At 46.7% G+C, this 15,086-nt stretch overlaps 1 protein-coding gene across 4 annotated transcripts in view; it reads left to right on the plus strand.

Annotated features, from left to right (window-relative positions):
• The window catches only part of EXD3 (exonuclease 3'-5' domain containing 3), a 584,821-nt gene that overhangs the window by 223,718 nt on the left and 346,017 nt on the right, over window positions 1-15,086 (plus strand). For all 4 annotated transcript variants that reach the window (XM_074974168.1, XM_074974170.1, XM_074974172.1 and 1 more), the window contains exons 13-18: window positions 2,508-2,649; window positions 3,605-3,806; window positions 4,457-4,566; window positions 6,053-6,254; window positions 7,264-7,430; window positions 11,211-11,381. In XM_074974168.1, the coding sequence (XP_074830269.1) occupies window positions 2,508-2,649; window positions 3,605-3,806; window positions 4,457-4,566; window positions 6,053-6,254; window positions 7,264-7,430; window positions 11,211-11,381 (994 nt within the window). The remainder of the gene's footprint in view (window positions 1-2,507; window positions 2,650-3,604; window positions 3,807-4,456; window positions 4,567-6,052; window positions 6,255-7,263; window positions 7,431-11,210; window positions 11,382-15,086) is intronic.

Consider the following 15,086-nt stretch of genomic DNA (forward strand, 5'->3'; position numbering starts at 1 on the left):
TGCGGTTATGCTGTGCAGGGAGGCAGTATGCAGAGAATCCATGCAGTGGTGTCCACGACTCCCATCTGCGGTGAAAATGTGTTCCATGGGGCTTAAACCATGAGAGCATGGGGAGGTGTTTTGGATACGAGCCAAGCTGGAGGAGGCACGTGGATCCATACGCTCCTATGCTTGTCCACCAGCCAGATTGTCACAGCAGCCAGATTCCTGCAGGTGTGCAGAGCCTCAGTCAAGGCTGTTGCAGTCCTCTGGTCTCTCAAGAAGCTGCTGCTGGCTCTACCAGCCCACTGTGGCCAAGGAAGGAGGTATTCTTTCCCCCAAGCAGCCCGTGCATTTACTTGGACTTTGCACAAGGAAGAGGATCTGGCCCTGAATGTTTAGTACAAAGCAGAAGAGCTCTGGGCTGTCTCGCTGAGTAGCCTGGGTGCAATGGCAGCCTTGCACTTGGGGACTCATGGACTGCATAGCGTTATCAGTCCTGCAGCCGCTAGCCTCTGCCACGGGAGACAGATGATAGCCTGCCCCCACCTCATCACCAGCCAGCAAAGGGCACAGAGCCTAGTGGAAAGGGAAGCACAGCAGCTATGCTCAGGAGACACTGAAATCTGGGCCTGCAGGAGACTGCCCCTGGCGGGGGGCAGTACCTTACTGGCAGCGCATGATCTTTCTTTGCATACAAGGTAAGCCCCCAAACAGCGGGCAGGCGGGGCCCATGCCTGCGAAAGAGCCACAAACTCCAGGCATGCACCGTGGCAGGAAACCAACATCAGAACTCAGCATGTCAGTAACCTCAATGGCATATGCCAGCTCCGCCATTCGCAGTGTATTTGGATGGGTAAGTGAAGCCCTCTGTACCGCAGTCTTCCTAGGATAAGAATCCTAACCCACCATGGTGACGTACTTTGCAGTCCATGGAGCCCTGGATCCAAATGTAGCCACTTCTCTTTTCTTAGCACTTGAAACAATCTAGCAGCAGGTTCCCACAGAGGGCGTTCACGCTGCAAGGGAAAGAGATGGTATCAGAGTATGAATGATGACATCACCTCTGCTGCTGGTCCCACCACATGCTCCTCTTGAGCTGTGCAGATCAGAATATTCCGGGAGAGATGAGATTTCACACCTTCATCAAATATTTTACACAAATATTGACTTCACCGTGCACACATACCATCTCTGCGAGGGAATGTTTGCACAGCACCAAGCTGCTATGTTACAAAATTAGTCACACAGTCCCTGAAACACAAGGTTAGTAAATATTTTCTCAAATAATAAACCATTTAAAGTCTCTGTGGGAAAGAGACTAGCCAGAAATTCATGATACGTACAAAATAGCTGTTTTTCTCTTACTCTTACTTTCCTTCGATTGCATCATCTGGAAGGTTCACAAGAACAAAGCTATTATAGCATTTACAAAGCTATTGCAAGAACCTCTGCTGTATGGGGAACCAACTCGTGCTGTGTAAGATTCTGTTCTAGGAAATCCATGATAACTCACAAACCCCACTTCTGCAGACATCTCCCTAACAGTGCCAGGGTGTTAATGCACTCGCATTACGCCTCTCTCTGGGGCACTGCCTGAAGTCTTAGTGTAGGAGAGTGAAACAGGTGGGGAATCTCAGTCTGGGTGTGAGTTCAGCTTACCACTGTTCTTAGCACCTAGACCCCAAAGTGCAGGGAGGTGGTGGAGTAGTGTGAAAACCTTCTAGGGGTTTTTGTCTGTCCAGCTCCATAGAACAGAGGGAATAACAGGTGTAGATGCTGTACAGGGAAAGGGCTGGGGGAAACTGGCATAGGAAGGAAAGGTCAGTGAACCCTTTATGAGCCATCCCACTCTAAGCTAATGGAAGAGGAGGCCTCTTGAGCCAGAGGCAATGGCCCCTAGGTGGTGGAAATCCTGCTGTAGGTGGGGCAGCCTGTGATTCTCTGCCTGTTCCTGTCTAATGAGAAAACCGAAGCTCTGGTTTGGGCCCTAAGCAGGTCAGAGCCAGCCTGTCCACGTGCATGGGGCCATGCCAGCTAGTGGGTTCCTGGGTTCATGGTGAGGGGCTGGAAGTCGAGTCCTTACAATGTGCTATCTTCGAAGTTAGAGCTCGCTTGCTGGCTTCAAGGTCACGTCAGTTCTGGGAAAGAGAATGGAGTGTGAGTAATGCATGATGAGAAGTCTGGGTTTGGGAGGCTTTTCTAGTCTGGAGGCTACTTCCAATGTGTATGTGTTATTGATGGAATGGACTTGTGCTCCAAGCTTCCATCTCTGTCTCACATACACTGATGTTTTTTGCTGATTTTAGGGGCAGGGGATGAGGGAGAGAAGGTGAGTCAAGGCTGAAAGGAACAGAAAGAAAGAGAAGAGTAAGGAAAGGGTCAGAGAAAGTGGAGAGAGAAGAGAGATGGAGTGAGAGGAGGTGACAGGGATGTGAGGAGAGGGGTTCTAGGACTTTCTGATGTCTCTTGGGCTCTGAAATCTTAGGATGGCCCTGTTAAAAGTTGCTGGCTCTTGTTTTGTGCAGGGTAGAAGATGCCGAGAGCACAATGGATGACTATGAAGAGGATAGGAAGGAGGGTTATTACCAGATCCCCATTCCCAGGGAGAATATTCACTTTCTGCAGACATGGGAAGGGATACTGAGGTGGAGGGAGAAGGTGCTGCAGGTAAGCATCTCCCTGCTGTTGGTTTTTTAGTGTCAGTTATGTAACATGGGGTGGAATATTTGTGACCTTCATCATCAAATACATGTCAGCCTATGCCAGGAGCAGCAGGAGCATGCCTGGCACTTTCTGTAGGAAATCTCTGAGGCCTGTGGGCTTGGAGATTGACTGGAATAGCTATTGTGGAATAAGCTATCACAGGGGTGGGCAAACTACAGCCCACGGGCCACATCCGGCCCTCCAGCCAGTTTAATCCGGCCCTCGAGCTCCCAGTGGGGAGCGGGGTCTGGGGCTTGCCCTGCTCCCATGCTCCAGCCGGGGAGCAGGGTTGGAGGCCACTCCATGCGTGCCACCCAGAGCCTGCACCCCTGAACCCCTCCCATGCCCCAACCCTCTGCCCCAGCCCTGATCCCTCTCCTGCACCCCAACCCTCTGCCCCAGCCAGGACCCCCCTCCTGCACACTGATCTCCTCATTTCTGGCCCCACCCCAGAGCCCGCACCCCCGCCAGAGCCTTCATCCCCCCCATCACCCACACCCCAACCCCCTCCCCTAGCCCAGAGCCTCCTCCTGCACACTGAACTCCTCATTTCTGGTCCCACCCCACAGCCCGCACCCCCAGCCAGAGTGCTCACCCCCTCCTGCACCCCAACCCCCAATTTCATGAGCATTCATGGCCCACCATACAATTTCCATACCCAGATGTGGTCCTTGGGCCAAAAAGTTTGCTCACCCCGAGCTACCAGGAAAAACTTCTCATGGGACACTGTAATCTGGATAAAATCCACTTTATTCACAATAATTAGTGCACTTCCAAAACAGAGTAATTATTCTGCAATAAAGTCACTCTTAGTCCAGAGTAGAGTGTCCAGCCAGGGAGCTGTTCCACAATTGCTGTTCCAGTCTATGTCCCGTGTAGACAAGCCCTGAGTAAAGAAAGCCTTTTGTATGTGCTGCAGCCCGGCCAGGTTGTTGGCATCGACATGGAGTGGAGGCCATCATTTGGAGTGGTGGGAAAGCCACGCGTCTCGGTGATGCAGATTGCTATCGAGGAGCAGGTGTTCCTCCTGGATTTGTTGCAGCTCCTCAAGCCAGATGAGATGGAGGAGCTTTCTCACTTTGTCCAGACCCTCTTCTCAGATCCAACCATCATTAAACTAGGTAACTTAAGCTTTCCCCTATGCTCTGCTTTCCACTGCAGGAACTGTCAGCCTTTCTCACTACTTCACATACATAGGAACAACAGGAATTTCATCTTCCCTGCCCTCTATACATGGGGCCTTCCCCAGTAGGGTGTAATGTAGTCCAGTTAGAACAGGCTTCTCTTATCGCTTTGGGAGCCCTCTATATTAGATGAACAGCTTCCACCACTGCCTGCCCCACACCAGAAACTACAAGTCTGTGGGTTAACCCATCTGGTATCAGAACAAATATCTGTCTGGGTTAGCCTGCTCCATACCAGAACCCATAATTCCCTGGGTTAGTCCACCCAGTACCAGGACCCACGATGCTTGGGGTTAGCCCACTCGGTACCAGAAATCAAACCAGGCTAATTAAGAGAGCACCCAGTACCAGAACCCAGAGCTTTCCAAGTTAGCCCACATGGAACCAGAACCCCATAGCTCTCTGGGTTAGCTCATCTGCTACTAGAACCCATAGCTCTCTGGGTTAACCCACCCAATACCAGAACTGATATCTTTCTGGGTTAGCACACCTGGAACCAGAACCCAGAGCTTTCAGGTTAGCCTGCCATGCACCAGTACTCCGAACTCATTTTTCTATCTGTGTGATTTGAGGCTTTGTCTCTGCAGGTTATGGGACGTCCGGAGACCTGCACAGCCTAGCTGCTACGTGCTCTGGTTTTAAAGAAATGGTTAAGCAGGTGCAAGGCATAGTGGACCTGCTTGCAGTAGATAAACAAGTAAGAATGGGAATCTGAAGATTTGGAAAATGCCTTCTCTTGACTATACTGGAAGATAACTGTCATTATTTCACAGCGTTGTCTTTCTGCATCCTATATTGGCAGGGAGATGGCTAGATGACCTAATAGGTCTTTTCCATCTCTAGTTCCTGGGGTGATGTAATTCTTTAGAGAGAGACACAAGCATTCAGTTTTGGTTAGCTAAAAAGACATGGCTGGGTATTTTAATAGCTCTCCACTTTACCTTTATGAAAGGAACTAAAATGGAGCCAGAAGTCCATTCACCAAGGGGGCTTTTTGAACACAGCCATCACACTCATACTTGCTATGAGCAAATTCTTGCAGAATTTATAAAACTTATGAAAGTTTATTATAAAAGTTATAAAAGTGTCATTATTCTGACATTTGGTAGTGTCCATAGAGTTGTTATGGATTTCATAGACAGCTCCTTATTAAGAGCATGGAGCTGTAGAGTCAGCGCAGTACAGGATTTGCACTCATCTGCTACTGAAATGCAGCTGGCTCTAGGTTAGAACTCAGTAGCTGTGCAGCAGCATGCAGTAATTTTAGTAAGAAAATAAAAAATTGCATCTGTTTGAAACTGCAGGGGGAATTTAAGGAGGTAGGTTGGGATTTAGCCAAACTCCTGGGGTTGTCGTCGTAACTCAGGAAGTGCTGGGGAAACTCTAGTGTCCACAGGTAGTCACAGCCTTAGTTCTATCCAGACTGAGTCAGGGACATTTCAGAATTGTCATTGTTTGCTCTAATCCTGAGGCACCTTTTCTGTTTAACACATTAGCTCAGAAAAAACAAAATGGGGAGGAAGATGCTGGGGTTCTGTGGTAATTATTTCTTTATTATTTGTATTGTGTTAGTGCCCAGTGGTCTCAGTTGGCTCAGGGACTCTCTCCTCTGGGTGCTCTGCAAACGCGTGAGAAGAGACACTCCCTGACCCAACTTCTTAACATCTTAGGAAAATGCTCCAGGAGAAATTTGGTCACCCTTTTTAGCATACTCAGAGGAGGAGGGCTCCACAGTCAGCAAGCCAGAATCTTTAGCCAGGTTCTTTGAATATGAACTTGGTCCTGACTAAGTAATAGGTAATGTACAATGTAGTTTGTTAACATTTTATTGTAACTTTGCTTTAATAAAAAGTATGAAATAAAATAATTCAAAAAAGCGCTCCCGTTATGATGCAGTCAAACTAGGCTGTTGTTTCCCTTCCAGGCTTTGAAACCAAGTTCACTTCCAACAAGTGTGTTTGTCAAGCAAATATCCAATATCTGTTCAGGTATCCAGTTTGCCATGCCAGCCCTTGTCTGAGATAGCAGGGCTGTGTGTACCTTTACTGAAGTGAAAGGTGATTACATTAGGATTACTCCCTGACCACATGCCTTGATTGTGCTTTCCACCCCACTGCAACATGTGATATTTTCAGGATCTGTTTTGAAATCTGTTTGTTTTGCATCTTTCTCTCCCCCTTCAGTTACAGAAATGCTGGAGGAAGAGCAGCCTTCAAGTTGATGTACTGTCACAGGAGAAGAGCTGTGGAGACAGAGGGTTCAGGCAGCCAGAAAGAGGGCTCAGTCTGTTGGTGCAGCATGTCCTGGGGAAACCTCTTAATAAAACTGAGCAGCTCTCCAACTGGGAGAAACGGCCGCTGCGGGAGGAACAAATCCTCTATGCAGGTCTGGTTAGCATGTAACTGTAGAGCAAGGTGCTATGGACAGCTCTGTCATGGGCCCGCATTTCATCAGATGTGTAGATGCTGAAAAAATGTTAACTAGCAGAGAGGAAAATGGCTTTGCAGATTAGTTCCTGTTCAAAGAAGCCAGCACATGTTTTGTTTGTCCTTTTATGGACCTAGTTTTAATGGCTGGAGCGTAAGCTGTCCAATGAATCATTGTTTCTCTGATAAAAGAATTTCTTTACCAGTCAAATTACTCTGATGAAATATAATCTCAATGGAAACTCCTCTGAATAGTTGAAAAGGAAAAAAAGTCCACTTCCTTCTGCTTCATTTCACTGCACACAGCTTTTCTGGGAAACCACTGTTATGTCCTGTGTATCGCAAGGAGGCACTGAATTCAAAATGGGCATGGATGGCGTTCGGAGCTCTACTGTAGGGGCCTTGGTCCAGGCAGGTCAATGTGAACTGTAGGGATAAATCCAGAGATGAGTCACAGTGAGACAGCGGAAATCCACGGAGTGGTAAAACAGTACCAGCCCAGTGTTAAATTCAGTCCTTCTGTAAGCAGAGGCAACTCCCACTCAGGTCAGTGTTTGAGATATGCATAGCTGACTAGGAGATTTTGTCACACAATTTCCATTGAAATGAATGGGGGCTGCGTGGCTAAATCCTCAAGTTAGAATTGAACGTCTCAAACAGTGGGAGTTGCAGCTTCTTTGTGTCAAGGCTGAGTGTGGCTCCGTCTCTTTGAATTCTGTGAGGGGAAAGATACCACATTTGTGCTAGTTCTGGACTGATGAAATGGGATTCTGGGTCAAAGCCTGTTTGATTATTATATTTACTGAATCTATACAAGACTGTAAGATACAGTGCTAGATACCTGCAGCTACCAAGGGCGATTGGATGTAGTTGCATTTGTATAGGTGAAGTCACTCTTATTTTCATCACAAAAGCCTCTCTTTCTATTTTGGTCAAAACCAAACTGATGGGCATATTCTGTTTTGTAGCTTCTGATGCATACTGCTTGCTGGAGGTGTATAAGAAACTGTGTGAAGATCCGTTAGGCTTTGGCCTGTGTTCAGATCTCACTGAGAGCCTGGTGGGTAAACCTACCACAAAACCCAGGGCAAAGAAGCAGATGAATCAACAAGAAACGCCATCAGCTTCCAAGCAGGTTTGTAAACATCTTCAAAGAACTATACATTGCTCCCAATCTCTTCAAAGTATACAGTGGCCTCACCTCTCAAGCAGGCTATTAGCCATGCCTGTCAAGCCTGTCTGCAGGCCTTTCTCTAGTCCTGGGGTAGCAAAAATCCTTCTCACTTTCCTATTTCACTGGGGAAATGAGTACTGGCACTAGTGGGGTTAAACACAAGGTTCCCTGCATAGGTCAGTGCATTTATTTCCTCCGCTGGAAAATGTCGTTTAGAAATACAAACAACATAGCAAGTTGCCATTGATGTTAGCATCTTTCTATTTGCATACAAGGTTTTTCAGCAAAATTTACTATCCTAAACTAATGACAGGTTTCAGAGTAACAGCCGTGTTAGTCTGTATTCGTAAAAAGAAAAAAGAAAAGGAGGACTTGTGGCACCTTAGAGACTAACCAGTTTATTTGAGCATGAGCTTTCGTGAGCTACAGCTCACTTCATCGGATGCATAGCATATCGTGGAAACTGCAGAAGACATTATATACACACAGAGACCATGAAACAAAACTTCCTCCCACCCCACTCTCCTGCTGGTAACAGCTTATCTAAAGTGATTATCAAGTAGGGCCATTTCCAGCACAAATCCAGGTTTTCTCACCCTTCCCCCCCCCCCCCACACACACATACAAACTCACTCTCCTGCTGGTAATAGCCCATCCCTCTTTGAAACCTCTCTTTATAATGCGCATGATAATCAAGGTGGGTCATTTCCAGCACTAATCCAGGTTTTCTCACCACCCCCCCCCCCACACACACACACACCCCCCTCCAAAAACCACACACACAAACTCACTCTCCTGCTGGCAATAGCTCATCTTACAATGTGCACAGCAATAATCCAAGTTTAACCAGAATGTCTTGGGGGGGGTTTGTAGGAAAAAAACAAGGGGAGATAGGCTACCTTGCATAATGACTTAGCCACTCCCAGTCTCTATTCAAGCCCAAATTAATAGTATCCAATTTGCAAATGAATTCCAATTCAGCAGTTTCTCGCTGGAGTCTGGATTTGAAGTTTTTTTGCTTTAAGATAGCGACCCTCATGTCTGTGATTGCGTGACCAGAGAGATTGAAGTGTTCTCCGACTGGTTTATGAATGTTATAATTCTTAACATCTGATTTGTGTCCATTTATTCTTTTACGTAGAGACTGTCCAGTTTGACCAATGTACATGGCAGAGGGGCATTGCTGGCACATGATGGCATATATCACATTGGTGGCTGTGCAGGTGAACGAGCCTCTGATAGTGTGGCTGATGTTGTTAGGCCCTGTGATGGTGTCCCCTGAATAGATATGTGGGCACAGTTGGCAACGGGCTTTGTTGCAAGGATAGGTTCCTGGGTTAGTGGTTCTGTTGTGTGGTATGTGGTTGTTGGTGAGTATTCGCTTCAGGTTGGGGGGCTGTCTGTAGGCAAGGACTGGCCTTTCTCCCAAGATTTGTGAGAGTGTTGGGTCATCCTTCAGGATAGGTTGTAGATCCTTAATAATGCGTTGGAGGGGTTTTAGTTGGGGGCTGAAGGTGACGGCCCCATCACAGGGCCTAACAACATCAGCCACACTATCAGAGGCTCGTTCACCTGCACATCCACCAATGTGATATATGCCATCATGTGCCAGCAATGCCCCTCTGCCATGTACATTGGTCAAACTGGACAGTCTCTACGTAAAAGAATAAATGGACACAAATCAGATGTTAAGAATTATAACATTCATAAACCAGTCGGAGAACACTTCAATCTCTCTGGTCACGCAATCACAGACATGAGGGTCGCTATCTTAAAGCAAAAAAAACTTCAAATCCAGACTCCAGCGAGAAACTGCTGAATTGGAATTCATTTGCAAATTGGATACTATTAATTTGGGCTTGAATAGAGACTGGGAGTGGCTAAGTCATTATGCAAGGTAGCCTATCTCCCCTTGTTTTTTTCCTACAAACCCCCCCCAAGACGTTCTGGTTAAACTTGGATTATTGCTGTGCACATTGTAAGATGAGCTATTGCCAGCAGGAGAGTGAGTTTGTGTGTGTGGTTTTTGGAGGGGGGTGTGTGTGTGGGGGGGGGGGTGGTGAGAAAACCTGGATTAGTGCTGGAAATGACCCACCTTGATTATCATGCGCATTATAAAGAGAGGTTTCAAAGAGGGATGGGCTATTACCAGCAGGAGAGTGAGTTTGTATGTGTGTGTGGGGGGGGGGGGGGAAGGGTGAGAAAACCTGGATTTGTGCTGGAAATGGCCCTACTTGATAATCACTTTAGATAAGCTGTTACCAGCAGGAGAGTGGGGTGGGAGGAAGTTTTGTTTCATGGTCTCTGTGTGTATATAATGTCTTCTGCAGTTTCCACGATATGCTATGCATCCGATGAAGTGAGCTGTAGCTCACGAAAGCTCATGCTCAAATAAACTGGTTAGTCTCTAAGGTGCCACAAGTACTCCTTTTCTTTTTTCTTTTTATCCTAAACTAATGGGAATATTGTAAATTAAACATATCTGGGCTATTGCTGCAAAGGTTGCTACAATAAGTTTTACAGGCTTGGACTTCCTTGTGAACTCAGGATCCATCATTGTCACCTGTACAATCCAATTAATTAGTCAAGTGACTATTGTTGATGTTTATTATAGTAGTGTCCAGGGACCCACTGAGATCCGGGCTCTATTGTGCTGGGCATTGCACAAGTACGAAGTGGGAGAAGCCCTGCCCCAGAGAGCTTCAAGTCTCTTTGAGAAAAGGCAGCAACATAGATTTAAAAGTGTAAATATCTTCATACTGTGTCACCGTTGAAAAGTGAGCATATACTCACAGCGACCACCCACTGGTATCTGAGATAAGAAAATAAGAATGGCCATACTGGGTCAGACCAGTATCCTGTCTTCTGATGGTGGCCAATGCCAGACGCTTTAAAGGGAATAAACAGAACAGGTAATCACCAAGTGATCCATCCCCTGTTGCCCATTCCTAGCTTCTGGCAAGCAGAGGCCTGGGAGACTTCAGAGCATGGTTTTGCAACCGTGCCCATCCTGGCTAATAGGCATGGATGGACCTATCCCCCATGAACTTATCTAGGTCTTTTTTCAACCCTATTATGATCTTGGCCTTCACAGCATCCTCTGGCAAAGAGTTCCACAGGTTGACTGTGCACTGTGTGAAGAAATACTGCCTTTTGTTCATTTTAAACGTGCTGCCTATTTCATTTGGTAACCCATACTACTTCTGCAGCCGCGATGCTGCGTATAATAACGGCCCCTGCAGCCGCGATGCTGCGTATAATAAGCCCCCTGCAGCCGCGATGCTGCGTATAATAACGCCCCCTGCAGCCGCGATGCTGCGTTTAATAACGCCCCCTGCAGCCGCGATGCTGCGTTTAATAACGCCCCCTGCAGCCGCGATGCTGCGTATAATAAGCCCCCTGCAGCCGCGATGCTGCGTTTAATAACGCCCCCTGCAGCCGCGATGCTGCGTTTAATAACGCCCCCTGCAGCCGCTCCCTGTTCTAAGCTCTGTCACCACCTACAGACTGTAAACAGGTCTTTCAAGCAACCCGGCCTATTAATTTGAAGATACTAGAAGCAAAGCTGAGCATTGGAGGCTGGTTTGGGGTTGCAGCCCCAAGTACCCTGATTAGGTTCCCTGCTACATTAATACAGCCTCCCAAAGATGGGATGGTGTCTCAGGGGACTCTCCAGGCAGCAGACATTTGAACTAAAATAAACAAACTTCAGTCAACCCTGAATGTCTGTTTTTTCTGTAGCAAGCCAAAGTGATTGGCATGGCGGCCTTGCATCCCCCTCCTTCTGTCTCCCCGAAGGAGTTCAGCGTGGTCTGTGATAACATGCTGCAGGGACTTGGGCGCCACCTTCGCTGCCTCGGAGTGGACGTCCGCACGCTAGAGAATGGTGACAACCATAGAAAAGCTGCTGAGGTCAGTCTTGGTTGGGTTGCTTTAGTTGTCACCACGTAGGGAAAGCACAGTGTTTAAACGAATGTGATTTCAGTTGGGATTAATATTCCCCTGTGCCCAACAAGCCTGGGAGCGTTGCCTGCTACACACTTATCCTGTTCCTGTGCTAACACCCCGTTGTCTGTCTCAGTACTGTCACAAGTGGCCTCGCAGACCTGGCCATGGTTATCATTTTGGCTATGCTTTCCACTTCATGGGGAGAGAGGGTGGGACCAAACCCTGTTTGCATGAAGAAAAGGAGTACTTGGGGCACCTTAGAGCTCTGTGATCTCGAGGCTTGTTCATAGCTGCACTCTTCTGTCATGGACAGCAGTGCTGGGAGCTGCCAAGCAATTAAAAGAATAAAAGTGCATGAGGTGTGACCAGTAGTTTACGAGTATTTATAATGGTGCAGTGCCATCACGGCTAGGGCAAAAGACTGGGGCCCAGAAGGCATTTGGTCGATAATGGGATAGAACCACAGGAAGGGAAATAATTTGTCTGGCTTGTTTCTTAGACACCCCAGAGGGAACATAATCAAAGCAGGACTGTGCTGCATGTGAGTGAAGATGTCCAGGATAAAATATCAGGAAACTTCCTAGCTTGCTAGTATGGGGTACACGTACACCCAGCCTGGCTAAACAACTCCAGGATGTCTAGAAATGAATCAGAATTGAACATTCAAGAAGGAAGTACCTGTAAAATGTGCTGAGGTGGCTAGCACTGAATCTGGACTCCCATAGCCACTCTGTCTGACCCCCTGTGGCTAGGAGGAAAGAGACACACACTTTTTCATTTCACACATATTTCTGCTATGACAGAAATGGAGATATCCAGCCCACGCAATATGTTGCTATCAAATATGCTGTGATGACCAGGCCTAGTGTACAGGAAGTTTCTTCTTCAGATGTCTGCTTGGCTGGAGTCCTGAGTGGTCCTTAACTTCTGAAGAAATAATTAATATCTCATCCCTGACTTACATGAGTCATTAAAACACACTAGCTATCCCTCATCTACCTCCCCCCCCCATCCATCTCTTCTCCTTCTGATGCCTTATCATACTCTGGACAGGATGTTTCAGATTGTACTCTCTATGGTGACCAGGCAAACATCCTTTCGCTATCAAAAGCCCTTGGAGAGTTACTGCATTGCAGAAGCTTTGATGTGTGCTTGGATAATCAGAGATAAAAATGGATATCTCTGCCCCCTTTATATCTGAGAATCATGATTTAAATAAAAATTGAATGCTGAACATTGCGCACACAGAAAGGCAGCAAGCAGCTCTCCCAGAAATAGGAGAGAGATTTGAAGAGTGATCACCAGGGCTTGGTGTGTTTGAAAGATGCTATCACAATAACCCACCAGTGTCACCTGGGCCCACAGCATGCACACGCAAAGTCAGGGTTTGTTTTTCCATTACAGTTATTTCAATTATATCATTATTACACGTACGTACACACACAGACATCTTTCTTGCTCTCACATTGCAAAGATCACTCTAGCAACTCATCTGCCAAGCAAGGCCCCTTGAATAGCCTTGCATTTGCTTCCTATTGTTTTTCCAGCACCAGTTGCTAAAGCAAATGTGAATATTACTAAGTGGATGGTCTCAGCTTTTGGATTTTATCTGAGATGTTGCTTAAAAGCAAGATGCCAGCCTGCATCTCTGGGTTTGCACTGTACCCTCTTGGAATAATGCTTATGGTAGTGGTACAGCAATATCCCTCCTGTGGTTTGGGAAATACTGCTCCCTAAATTCACACCAAACCCAATGTCTGTGTGATCTTGGTACAAATGAGTTGGATGGTTTTGGTCTGGTTCATAAGCCAGTGTTATGAAACTACAGTCGGGATTTGGAGCCGTTGCTCATTTTCAGGAATGTGTGCTTAGGAGAAATCTAGGATTCAAATAGCAGGGATATAGCAGGTCAGGGGTATAGCAAACGCACAGCAGGTCAGGACTAAAGCATATTTATAGTGGTTTAAGGCTCATGAGTGTTGCTGGCTAGCATGAGATACATTTGCAGGGCCTGGCATAGCAACTGGGTGCAGGTGTGGATTGAGATGCACAGACAACACTGTACAACGAAGCTTGCACAACACCTATCGTACCTAGATTGTGCTTTCATATTGAAGAACGCTATACTTATTGCATAGCTAATGCCATTGAAAGTAGCTCCACAGCAGAACAGGATAGTCCCTTTGGCATATGGTGCCTTTTCAAGTAATAAATACTAGTAGCTAGCTCTTATACAGAGTTCTTCCTCCAGAGAGCTCAAAGCGCCTTACAAAGACAGGTCTGTATCATCATCCCTGCTCTCCTGAGTGTGAAGCTGAGGCCCAGAGAGGTGAAGTGACTTAGTCAAAGTCACCTCTGTGTTTCCTGGGAGAGCTGGGAACAGGCCATATCCCCTGACTCCTGGTCCAGAGTGCTGTGCACTGGCCCACTCCAGCTTGCTGCTAGAGCCTGGAGTTTGGTGTCTGTCCTTTTACTTGACTCCTGGCCAGTTAGTACCAGAGTTCCATTTGTTTATTTCTCTCTGTGAAGAGGAGAGAACGTGCTCTTCTCCTTGAATTATGTTTCCCATTGGTTTCCGTCTAAGATAGGCTCCTCTGGCCTGTGTGCACTTCAGCCAGGCATTGCTACAAAAGCCGACAAACATTTCAGGAAAAAATATTGCTTTTCTTATTTTTATTTATGTGACTTGCCTTGCCTTTCCAGTGCCATTTAGATAAGGGGCTTTTATCGAGCTTGAACTAATTAACCCCAGCAGCAGGAAGTCTGAATGAAGTGTTCCCGCTGTGAAATCCTCAGACTTATTTTGAAGTACACATAGGTCTGAAGGAATTTAAGAGATCTCTTTTCCCTTGTTGGCAAATCCCTGTAATTTAATTGAGCGATAAAGGTCCAGCAGGGCAGGCACTAATGTGCCATAAGCTGTAGCAGTGATTCACCATCAGCCAGTCACATTCTGGATTTCCTGGTGCTGTTTTGTAATGCTCACTGAAGAGTGTGAGTTGGAGCTGACCTGGTGATTTCACTCCCATGGCCCCAGTTCCTCTGGAGACCTGTGCCTTACTAAGAGAGTAAGCTTGTTGTCTGCGTCAGAGCACCATCCAGCATGTTAGGGGGTGGCCTTGAGTGCTCTCTCAGCCTAGTGGTAGTATCTAGTAACTGTACAAAGGTAAGAATAAAAAGGGCCCTCTGGCAAGACATGTTCGGAACAAAGCTCTGTGTAGTCCACCCTTATCATGTTCCATGTGATGGGCAAACTCCTCAAGATATAATAATGATAATAGTACCTAGCTGAATCATGGATGAATCAACTGCAAAGGGAGATTATGACTTCAGGGATTTCTCTCTTCTAATGTGTTTCTCTAGACTGGATGGGCCCAAGAAGAACATGCAATGGTTTGTAGCTGAGAGAGAGTTGAAGTGGTTTTAAAAAACACACAATTTAATTTCTAAAGCTTTGCCTTTCCTGTTTACACTTAGTGACAGCCCAGCTCATTCTGGGGTGAAAGTAGAGAGACTGCACTGCGTTGATCTCTAGGCATTTCCTTTTGCCAGCATAATGACTAGTGTTGATAGGAGCCAGAGGGAGCTTCCCAGACTCCCAACCAGAGGAGAGGCCCCAATGTCTTGAGGTCGGATACATAGAGAGAGAGTAAGGACTCTAACAGAACA

The sequence above is a fragment of the Natator depressus genome, chromosome 16 (genome assembly GCF_965152275.1).
Source record: "Natator depressus isolate rNatDep1 chromosome 16, rNatDep2.hap1, whole genome shotgun sequence".
Taxonomy (NCBI): Eukaryota; Metazoa; Chordata; order Testudines; family Cheloniidae; genus Natator; species Natator depressus.